Genomic DNA, 12,456 nt, shown 5'->3' with positions numbered 1-12,456 from the left:
GTAATTTAGGCCGGACGATTTGATTAGGATGGAAAGACATGTTGAAGATCTGAAGTTTGATATTATAATAGAATATTATTGATGTAAAAAGCTAGACGAGAATAATAACTGAGTGAGAAAGATGGAGAAAACATGAAAATGTGAGAACGAGAAATAGGGAATTATATAAAAGGAGATTGAGCAAAATGAGACAGACAAGAGAGAGGAAAGAAATGGAGGAAGAGAATGCGATAGAGAGGTAGAGAAAGCGATAGAGAGGTAGAGAAAGCAATAGAGAGGAAGAGAAAGCGAAAGAGAGGAAGAGAAAGCGATAGAGGTAGAGAAAGCGATAGAGGTAGAGAAAGCGATAGAGGTAGAGAAAGCGATAGCGAGGTAGAGAAAGCGATAGAGGTAGAGAAAGCGATAGAGGTAGAGAAAGCGATAGAGAGAGAGGTAGAGAAAGCGATAGAGAGGAAGAGAAAGCGATAGAGGTAGAGAAAGCGATAGAGGTAGAGAAAGCGATAGAGAGAGAGGTAGAGAAAGCGATAAAGAGGTAGAGAAAGCGATAGAGGTAGAGAAAGCGATAGAGAGAGGTAGAGAAAGCGATAGAGAGAGAGGTAGAGAAAGCGATAGAGAGAGAGGTAGAGAAAGCGATAGAGAGGTAGAGAAAGCGATAGAGAGGTAGAGAAAGCGATAGAGGTAGAGAAAGCGATAGAGAGGTAGAGAAAGCGATAGAGAGGAAGAGAAAGCGATAGAGAGGAAGAGAAAGCGATAGAGAGGAAGAGAAAGCGATAGAGGTAGAGAAAGCGATAGAGGTAGAGAAAGCGATAGAGAGGTAGAGAAAGCGATAGAGAAAGAGGTAGAGAAAGCGATAGAGAGGTAGAGAAAGCGATAGAGAGGAAGAGAACACGATAGAGAGAGAGGTAGAGAAAGCGATAGAGAGGTAGAGAAAGCGATAGAGAGAGAGGTAGAGAAAGCGATAGAGAGAGAGGTAGAGAAAGCGATAGAGAGAGAGGTAGAGAAAGCGATAGAGAGAGAGGTAGAGAAAGCGATAGAGGTAGAGAAAGCGATAGAGAGAGAGGTAGAGAAAGCGATAGAGAAAGCGATAGAGAGGTAGAGAAAGCGATAGAGAGAGAGGTAGAGAAAGCGATAGAGAGAGAGAGAGAGAGGTAGAGAAAGCGATCAAGGCCCGCGGGCCACATCCGGCCCGCAAGAAGGTTTTTTACGGCCCCTGGGATGATCTTGATTTATTATTAGAACCGGCCCGCAGCAAGCCGGCAGAGAGAGAGGTAGAGAAAGCGATAGAGAGGTAGAGAAAGCGATAGAGAGAGAGGTAGAGAAAGCGATGCCCAGAAAAAAGGCAACTCTTTTTAAATGTGAGTCTGAGCAGAAACACCATTGCCGAGAGAGTAGAGTCCATCAATCTAAAAGAGCAGCTTGTGAAAAAGGGAAAAGATTTTATTGCATATTCCTTGGCTGTGGAGAGAAGAGAAAGCGATAGACGTCCTATGCATGGCACAACTACGGGGCATGATTTGTATGAAGAGGTGGTAGAGAAAGCGATAGCGGTAGAGAAAGCGATAGCTTCGTGAGGAGATAATAGATTTTTGCACTTTATTTTTTTGTATTTCAATCCAATTATATTTTAAAAATATTTCAGTTGAGTGGATGATAGAAAATTGCTATTATTGTTTTTTCTTTGAAGTAAATTTAGCCCACTTTTGCTAAAATAGAAAATATAGTCTACTGATGGTGCCTTGAATACCGGTTTCTTTCATTTAATGTTCATGTTATGGGGATATTTATATAAAGGAAATTTGTCTTTTGTGTCTGTTGAAAATTAAAGATTACTGACAGAGCCATAAGAAAATATTGCTTTATTTATCTGATCATATTGTAATATATTTGTTAGGTTTTCAGTAGGTTCAATTAGGTTCACTAGACTATATGCGTCATTTAAAAATTTTTCAATGAACATTCGAACAGTCCGGCCCTCGTCTTGTAGCTGATTTTTTTATTTGGCCCTCCGTCCATTTGACTTTGACACCCCTGAGGTAGAGAAAGCGATAGAGAGGTAGAGAAAGTGATAGAGGTAGAGAAAGTGATGAGAGAGAGGTAGAGAAAGCGATAGAGAGGAAGAGAAAGCGATAGAGGTAGAGAAAGCGATAGAGAGGTAGAGAAAGCGATAGAGGTAGAGAAAGCGATAGAGGTAGAGAAAGCGATAGAGAGGTAGAGAAAGCGATAGAGAGGAAGAGAAAGCGATAGAGAGGAAGAGAAAGCGATAGAGGTAGAGAAAGCGATAGAGGTAGAGAAAGCGATAGAGAAAGAGGTAGAGAAAGCGATAGAGAGGTAGAGAAAGCGATAGAGAGGTAGAGAAAGCGATAGAGAGGAAGAGAACGCGATAGAGAGAGAGGTAGAGAAAGCGATAGAGAGGTAGAGAAAGCGATAGAGAGAGAGGTAGAGAAAGCGATAGAGGTAGAAAAAGCGATAGAGAGGTAGAGAAAGCGATAGAGAGAGAGGTAGAGAAAGCGATAGAGGTAGAGAAAGTGATGAGAGAGAGGTAGAGAAAGCGATAGAGAGGAAGAGAAAGCGATAGAGGTAGAGAAAGCGATAGAGAGGTAGAGAAAGCGATAAAGAGGTAGAGAAAGCGATAGAGGTAGAGAAAGCGATAGAGAGGCTAGAGGGACAGACAAGAGAGAGGAGAGCCAGAGAGATTAAAAACAGATGAAGAGAGATATAGAAAGAGAGGTAGAGAGCCCTCCATAGCAGCAGCTTCCCAGTTCTTGTGGGGGCTCCCAGCCAGCTCAGAGAGAATCACACTTTCAGCAACATGACAGGACACATCGCGTCTGCCATACTCAGCCCTGGGCGCCCGCTATGAGGTCACCGGCCCGACGCACACAAAAGCACCGCACTGCACCATGGGTAATCTCCCATGGGGGGAGGGTCGGCTGGATGGGCCACTTTGTGGCGGTGGTACATCACAGATGTGCAGAGATGTGTACACACACACACACACATATGCAGCGCTTTCGTCATCCAGAGAATATAGAAAGAGAGAAAAGGCCTGCAGAGCCATTTCCCAGACTAACAGCTCAGATAGGGATTATATTACTGGGAATATGGTGCTCTGAAGACAGAAACAACAAAGCCTCAACTACATAGGACATGATTGATGTCCTGCTTGATGGCGCTGTACAACTAAAGTTATTTTGATTCTGGGAAAGTGATTCCTGTGAATGGCATTCAGCCACAGAGTTGGCCACAGTTGGCCATTAACTAGGCTGGTGCTCGATGCTGGTGCTCGATGCTAACCTGATAGAGCATCATCTGAGCCAGAGGAGAGACATAGGAGCATCCTTCAAAGGACAAGTGATAGTTCTTTAATGATGGCTACTTACCACTACACTTGTCGTTGTCGAGCTGAAGTCAGCTCCAAATGCATGTGGACACACACACACACACACATGAACGGACACACACACACACACACACACACACACACACACACACACACACACACACATGAACGGACACACACACACACACAAGAACGGACACAGACACGAACGGACACACACACACGAACGGACACACAAACACACGAACGGACACACACACACACACGAACGGACACACACACACACGAACGGGGACACAAACACACACAGAACAGGGACACACATAGAACAGGGACACACATGAACAGGGACACACATGAACAGGGACACACATGAACAGGGACACACATGAACAGGGACACACATGAACAGGGACACACATGAACAGGGACACACATGAACAGGGACACACATGAACAGGGACACACATGAACAGGGACACACATGAACAGGGACACACATGAACAGGGACACACACACACATGAACAGGGACACACACACAGGCAGGCGCACACGTAGAGAGTAGAAGTCGACCGATTATTATTTTTCAACGCCAATACCGGTACCGATTATTGGAGGACCAAAAAAGCCGATGCCGATTAATCAGAAGTTGTTTTATTTTTTAATTTTTATGTATTTGTAATAATGACAATTACAACAATACTGAATTAACACTTATTTTAACTTAATATAATACATCAATACAACCAATTTAGCCTCAAGCAAATAATGAAACATGTTCAATTTGGTTGAAATATTGCAAAAACAAAGTGTTGGAGAAGAAAGTAAAAGTGCAATATGTGCCATGTAAAAAAGCTAACGTTTAAGTTCCTTGCTCACAACATGAGAACATATGAAAGCTGGTGGTTCCTTTTAACATGAGTCTTCAATATTCCCAGGTAAGAAGTTTTAGGTTGTAGTTATTATAGGAATTATAGGACTATTTCCCTCTATACTATTTGTATTTCATTAACCGTTGACTATTGGATGTTCTTATAGTCACTTTAGTATTGCCAGTGTAACAGTATAGCTTCCGTCCCTCTCCTCGCTCCTCCCTGGGCCTGAACCAGCAACACAACGACAACAGCCACCACATCAAAGCAGCTTTATCCATGCAGAGCAAGGGAAACAACCACCCCAAGGCTCAGAGTGAGTAGCGCGCTAACTAGCCAGCCATTTCACTTCGGTTACACCAGCCTCATCTCGGGAGTTGATAGGCTTGAAGTCATAAACAGCGCAATGCTTGACGCACAACGAAGAGCTGCTGGCAAAACGCACGAGAGTGCTGTTTGAATGAATGTTTACGCGCCTGCCTCTGCCTACCACCGCTCAGTCAGATACTTAGATACTCAGTCAGATTATATGCAACGCAGGACACGCTAGATAATATCTAGTAATATCATCAACCATGTGGAGTTAACTAGTGATTATGATTGATTGTTTTTAATAAGATAAGCTTAATGCTAGCTAGCAACTTACCTTGGCTTACTGCATTTGCGTAACAGGCAGACTCCTTGTGGAGTGCAACAAGAGGCAGGTCGTTATTGCGTTGGACTAGTTAACTGTTCCCCGAGCTGACAAGGAGAAAATCTGTCGGTCTGCCCCTGAACAAGGCAGTTAACCCACCGTTTCTAGGCCGAAAATAAGAATGTGTTCTTAACTGACTTGCCAAGTTAAATAAAGATTCAATAAAGGTGTAAAAAAAATATAATAATAATAATAATAATAAAAGAAAAAAAATCTGTCACACTCTGACCATGATTTGCGTTGTTTGTTTCTATGTTTTGTTTGGTCAGGGTGTGATATGAGTGGGCATTCTATGTTGTATGTCTAGTTTGACTATTTCTATGTGTTTTGACCTGATATGGTTCTCAATCCTATTTAGGTTGCCATTTTCCAGTTTGGGTTCGTGGGTTATTGTCTATTGTCGTGGGTTATTGTCTATGTGATGTTGCATGTTTGCGCTCAGTATTTATAGCGGTCACGTTCGTTTTGATATTTTGTTTGTTTGTTTAGTGTACTTTGTGTTTGTTTTCATCTATCATTGAAGGGATGTATTCACATCACGCTGCGCTTTGGTCTCCTTAATACGACGATCGTGACATAATCGGCAAATCAGCGGCCAAAAATACCGATTTCCGATTGTTATGAAAACTTGAAATCGGCCCTAATTAATCGGCTGATCCGATTAATCGGTCGACCTCTAGTAGAGAGGGATAGAGCTATAAAGGTACTCACATAGAGAGGGATAGAGTTATAAAGGTACTCACAGAGAGGGATAGAGCTATAAAGGTACTCACGTAGAGAGGGATAGAGCTATAAAGGTACTCACGTAGAGAGGGATAGAGCTATAAAGGTACTCACAGAGAGGGATAGAGCTATAAAAGTACTCACGTAGAGAGGGATAGAGCTATAAAGGTACTCACGTAGAGAGGGATACAGCTATAAAGGTACTCACGCAGAGAGGGATACAGCTATAAAGGTACTCATGTTGTGAGGGATAGAGCTATAAAGGTACTCACAGAGAGGGATAGAGCTATAAAGGTACTCACGTAGAGAGGGATAGAGCTATAAAGGTACTCATGTAGTGAGGGATAGAGCTATAAAGGTACTCACGTAGAGAGGGATACAGCTATAAAGGTACTCACGTAGAGAGGGATAGAGCTATAAAGGTACTCACGTAGAGAGGGATAGAGCTATAAAAGTACTCACGTAGAGAGGGATACAGCTATAAAGGTACTCACGCAGAGAGGGATACAGCTATAAAGGTACTCATGTTGTGAGGGATAGAGCTATAAAGGTACTCACAGAGAGGGATAGAGCTATAAAGGTACTCACATAGAGAGGGATACAGCTATAAAGGTACTCATGTAGTGAGGGATACAGCTATAAAGGTACTCACGTTGCCATAGTCGATGTAGAACACGTGGACCTTTGCTGGCGATTGAACTTTCTCCACCCGGGCTCTGTACCTTTACAGAGGTAAGTGAAGGAACAGATGGAGGGGAAGATGAGAGAGAGAAAGGTGAGAATTGAAAGAAAGAAGAGAGAAGATGAGAGAGAGAGGAGAGAGAGAAAGGTAGAGAGAAGATGAGAAAGAGAGAAAGGGGGAGAGAGAGAGAGATGAGAGAGAAGATATATGAGAGAGAGAGAAGACGAGAGAGAGAGATGAGAGAGAAGATATATGAGAGAGAGAGAAGACGAGAGATAGAGAAAGGAGAGAGAGAGAAAGGGGAGAGAGAGAGATGAGAGAGAAGATATATGAGAGAGAGAGAAGACGAGAGATAGAGAAAGGAGAGAGAGAGAAAGGGGAGAGAGAGAGATGAGAGAGAAGATATGAGAGAGAGAGAAGATGAGAGATAGAGAAAGGAGAGAGAGAGAAAGGGGAGAGAGGGAGGTACAAGGAGATGAGTAAATCATTCCGTTCTTATTTCCGAGGAGAGCTGGTGTGGTGGTGGATATGTCTGTAGTGATACGGTCTTTGAGGAGAGAGACCCTATGGGATTTGAAATGTTCCATTTCAGACAGGCCACTGTATAGAAACAAGGGGAATTATATTGGCCTGTATGATTTGTTCATTTCAAGAGGTGTGTGAGAAATCATACGTCTACAATCTAAGCCTATAGTACCAGAAAAGCACAGAGATAATCTAAAATAAAAGGTATTGAAGCCAATTGGTGAAGTGCATTGTGGGATAGCTCAGTGGGAGGGAGAGGCGAGTCAAAGAGCCTGTCAATCACTGTGTGGCCCACATCACTGCATTAACCCGAGGAGGAGAGGAGAGACAGGATGGACAGAAGGAGAAAACAAACGCTACTAACAATTAGGCAATGGTGGAGTGGACACAACAGGGGAGAGAGAGACAGACATGTAGAGAGAAGACAGAGAGAATGATGAGAGAAGATAGGGAAAAGAAACAGTCAGGGAGAAAGTGACGAGAGAGAGAGAGAAAGAGAGAATGACAGACACACAGACTCATTCAGAACTCCTCAGTGGCAGCATTCAACAGGCCTTGAAAGGAACCCAACCCTAATTAGTCTTTACTAAAACCAGTAAACCTCCCTCCCTCTCAGAATAAAGATGTACAACACTCACTATGGTTGGAAATTACCTCAATGAATAACAGAACAACAGAATAACAGGTCCCGGAAGAAACACTAAAACAAAAAACGTATTTTGCATAAAAAGGAAGAACCGCTGCTTTTCCTGGAAAGGTACTCTCCATACAAAACAGGAGTAACAACAGACTGGTACTCTCCATACAAAACAGGAGTAACAATAGACTGGTACTCTCCATACAAAACAGGAGTAACAATAGACTGGTACTCTCCATACAAAACAGGAGTAACAATAGACTAGTGCTCTCCATACAAAACAGGAGTAACAATAGACTGGTGCTCTCCATGCACAACAGGAGTAACAATAGACTGGTGCTCTCCATGCACAACAGGAGTAACAATAGACTGGTACTCTCCATACAAAACAGGAGTAACAATAGACTAGTGCTCTCCATACAAAACAGGAGTAACAATAGACTGGTGCTCTCCATGCACAACAGGAGTAACAACAGACTGGTGCTCTCCACACAAAACAAGAGTAACAGACTGGTGCTCTTCATACAAAACAGGAGTAACAATAGACTAGTGCTCTCCATACAAAACAGGAGTAACAACAGACTGGTGCTCTCCATGCACAACAAGAGTAACAATAGACTAGTGCTCTCCATACAAAACAGGAGTAACAATAGACTGGTGCTCTCCATACAAAACAGGAGTAACAATAGACTGGTACTCTCCATACAAAACAGGAGTAACAATAGACTGGTACTCTCCATACAAAACAGGAGTAACAATAGACTGGTGCTCTCCACGCACAACAGGAGTAACAATAGACTGGTGCTCTCCACACAAAACAAGAGTAACAGACTGGTGCTCTTCATACAAAACAGGAGTAACAATAGACTGGTGCTCTCCATACAAAACAGGAGTAACAATAGACTGGTGCTCTCCATACAAAACAGGAGTAACAATAGACTAGTGCTCTCCATACAAAACAGGAGTAACAATAGACTGGTGCTCTCCATACAAAACAGGAGTAACAATAGACTGGTGCTCTCCACACAAAACAAGAGTAACAGACTGGTGCTCTCCATACAAAACAGGAGTAACAATAGACTGGTGCTCTCCATACAAAACAGGAGTAACAATAGACTGGTGCTCTTCATACAAAACAGGAGTAACAATAGACTGGTGCTCTCCATACAAAACAGGAGTAACAACAGACTGGTGCTCTCCATGCACAACAAGAGTAACAATAGACTAGTGCTCTCCATACAAAACAGGAGTAACAATAGACTGGTGCAGCCAAAGGGAGATTAGGAAGTACGAGTGAACAAGAAGATGAAAAAAATGTAAAAATCCCAGCCACTGCATCTCACAGATGGCTCTTTTGAAAGCTCTCCTCAACTATGACTGGTGGATGCGAAAACGTAAAAGTTTTTGTTCCCAGAAGTTGTGTGAGGGGAGAGGGGGAGGGAGATGATGAGCTGTCCACCTGGCTAGGGAGGGGCAAGTCTCTATTTTTAATATCAGTTTGGCATTTCCCTTCTCTCCCTCTCCTTCCCACCGTCTCTCTCTCTCTCGGTCACCTCCTTGATGGGGCCCAAAGTCATAGCAGACACCCGGTGGCGCCCACCCGACGCACTTCGCCTCCGCGACTACCATCTGTCCCCGCCACCATCTGTAAACTTCACCGGCAACATCCGGTGTACCGGCTGGGTCGACGAGGGCTCAACACCTCTACAAAGCTCTGTTCTAAAAGGGGCCCTCTTAAAAACCAGGGCCGTTCAGGAGCCATGACTTTGGGATGTCCCTTTTATGGCTGGGCAGATTTAAAACCAGAAACAGTATGAACAAAGGGTAGATAAATAGGTAGGACGCTTTGTATTTTGGAAAGTTTATACCTGGCCTTTACAATCGTCAAAGGTCTCTATAAGAATAGATCCAGGCAAAAAGCCAATGAGAAAGGGTGTGGGTGACTCACATCCAGGTTAAGGGCAGAGCTTATCAGTTGCTCTAATACGATCCTCTAATGTACATTTTGGCTGAACCCAAATGCCAACTATTAGCCCTGACTTGGGCACTAGTCATAAGGAAAGGGGATTGATTGGGCACTAGTCATAAGGAAAGGGGATTGATTGGGCACTAGTCATAAGGAAAGGGGATTGATTGGGCACTAGTCATAAGGAAAGGTGATTGATTGGGCACTAGTCATAAGGAAAGGGGATTGATTGGGCATTAGTCATAAGGAAAAGGGATGGATTGGGCATTAGTCATAAGGAAAGGGGATTGATTGGGCACTAGTCATAAGGAAAGGGGATTGATTGGGCACTAGTCATAAGGAAAGGTGATTGATTGGGCACTAGTCATAAGGAAAAGGGATGGATTGGGCACTAGTCATAAGGAAAGGGGATGGATTGGGCACTAGTCATAAGGAAAGGGGATGGATTGTAGGACCAATAGCTCTCTCTTTAACAGAAAGATCAGTTCCAAGACCTCAACATAGGGTCAGGTATTTTACTACACATTAAAATGGAGACATTGCAGCACCATGTGACAGAAAGATAAAACACGTACCACTCTTCGTCCGCGGAGAAATTGGCGATGCAGTAGTCCCCTCGGCGGGCAGCGTACGAGCCCTCCACTGGGGGTTGGGCGGCGATCTCTGCCCTCATGGTCTCCATCAGGTTCTCCAGCTGGGTGCCTGAGGGGCAGGGAGAGCGAGACATTTTCAATGTCTACAAACAGGCCCTTTGACTAGACGCCAAAGGCGTTAGTATTTGGCTCATATCCCATGTATCACTGTTGAGCCATACAGCGCTCTGCCCCAAAATGGACGCATGATCGCAGTAGCCACCATGGGGAAATTGGTCACCTCCGTTTCCTGTAGTAATTATCACTGCATTAGCACCATGTTACAAATACTAAATAATCCTATTTCTACTAGCCTTACCATCAGTGGAGACAGTCATAACCAAAACAGCATGAGTAAAAAGACTGCGCTCTGTGACGTGTCTACCAGTCACCAACCCATTATCCTGTATGGGAGAACTATTAGGTGGAGATGCCAGAAAATGTGGCGGTGGATAATATCCATGTTTTGAAGAGGATGATAAGAGCGTCAGGCTGTGTGGATTCAGACTGCAATCACTAGCCAAGTGATTTGCGCTCAGCAGTAACAAATGGCTAGCTGTCACGGCTGATGGCTCGGAGTGTGTGTGAAGAGGTATGGGATGTGTGTGCGTGCGTGTGTGAGAGAGAGTGTGAAGAGAGTGCAGATCGCTTACTCCAGCTAGTTTAGCAAAGTGCCCGATGTTGAAATTACATGGTGATTTGTTGACAACCTATTCCCATTGATTTCCCCTTGGGCAATGTAACAACCAGGGCTATACACTGACTCAATAAAAAAAGAATGCCCCTTCGCCTGCACAGCAAGTGTGTGTGCGCGGAGGAGGGGGGGGGGGGGGAGAGAAAGCAGCACTAAAAGCAAGCAGACAATGCTATAATTGCTAGTAATGAACATGCTACACTACCCATAACACATAGAGGACTTGTGGTCGTTTCCCTTTGATGTGAGCCAGGTTGATAGAGGTGATGTTTCAGCATGTGCCCCGGGGGGGGAGGGGGAGACGATGGTGTCCGCCACATACACGCAGACGTTCACACACGCAGATGTTCACACACGCAGACGTTCACACACGCAGACGTTCACACACGCAGACGTTCACACACGCAAACACACACCAATCAGTGTGATCAGTGTAATCTGTATATAATCAGTATAATCAGTGTATTCAGTGTAATCTGTATATAATCAGTGTATTCAGTGTAATCTGTATATAATCAGTGTAATCTGTATATAATCAGTGTAATCAGTATATAATCAGTGTAATCTGTATATAATCAGTGTAATCAGTGTAATCTGTATATAATCAGTGTAATCAATATATAATCAGTGTAATCTGTATATAATCAGTGTAATCTGTATATAATCAGTATAATCAGTGTATTCAGTGTAATCTGTATATAATCAGTGTAATCAGTGTAATCTGTATATAATCAGTGTAATCAGTATATAATCAGTGTAATCTGTATATAATCAGTATAATCAGTGTATTCAGTGTAATCTGTATATAATCAGTGTAATCTGTATATACTCAGTGTAATCTGTATATAATCAGTGTAATCAGTATATAATCAGTGTAATCTGTATATAATCAGTGTAATCAGTATATAATCAGTGTAATCAGTATATAATCAGTGTAATCTGTATATAATCAGTATAATCAGTGTATTCAGTGTAATCTGTATATAATCAGTGTATTCAGTGTAATCTGTATATAATCAGTGTAATCTGTATATAATCAGTGTAATCTGTATATAATCAGTGTAATCAGTATATAATCAGTTTAATCAGTATATAATCTGTGTAATCAGTGTAATCTGTATGTAATCTGTATGTAATCGGTGTAATCTGTGTAATCTGTATGTAATCTGTACGTAATCAGTGTAATCTGTGTGTAATCAGTATGTAATCTGTGTAATCTGTATGTAATCGGTGTAATCTGTATGTAATCTGTGTAATCTGTATGTAATCGGTGTAATCTGTATGTAATCAGTGTAATCTGTATGTAATCATGGAATCAGTATATAATCAGTGTAATCTGTATATAATCAGTATAATCAGTGTATTCAGTGTAATCTGTATATAATCAGTGTAATCTGTATATAATCAGTGTAATCTGTATATAATCAGTGTAATCTGTATATAATCAGTGTAATCAGTATATAATCAGTGTAATCTGTATATAATCAGTGTAATCAGTATATAATCAGTGTAATCTGTATATAATCAGTGTAATCAGTATATAATCAGTGTAATCAGTATATAATCAGTGTAATCTGTATATAATCAGTATAATCAGTGTATTCAGTGTAATCTGTATATAATCAGTGTATTCAGTGTAATCTGTATATAATCAGTGTAATCTGTATATAATCAGTGTAATCTGTATAT

The 12,456-nt window shown here is 42.3% G+C and overlaps 1 protein-coding gene across 1 annotated transcript in view; it reads right to left on the bottom strand.

Moving 5' to 3' along the window:
- LOC139378428 (staphylococcal nuclease domain-containing protein 1) overlaps nt 1-12,456 on the bottom strand; it is a gene marked incomplete at its 5' end in the record, with an annotated part of 274,769 nt that overhangs the window by 41,962 nt on the left and 220,351 nt on the right. The window contains 2 exon segments of the mRNA XM_071120595.1: nt 6,284-6,353; nt 10,017-10,143. Of these exon segments, the coding sequence (XP_070976696.1) occupies nt 6,284-6,353; nt 10,017-10,143 (197 nt within the window).

This window comes from Oncorhynchus clarkii, chromosome 21 (assembly GCF_045791955.1).
Source record: "Oncorhynchus clarkii lewisi isolate Uvic-CL-2024 chromosome 21, UVic_Ocla_1.0, whole genome shotgun sequence".
Lineage (NCBI taxonomy): Eukaryota > Metazoa > Chordata > Actinopteri > Salmoniformes > Salmonidae > Oncorhynchus > Oncorhynchus clarkii.
The sequence above is the reverse complement of the archived record's forward strand: the minus strand, read 5'-3'. Positions and strand labels throughout refer to the sequence as shown.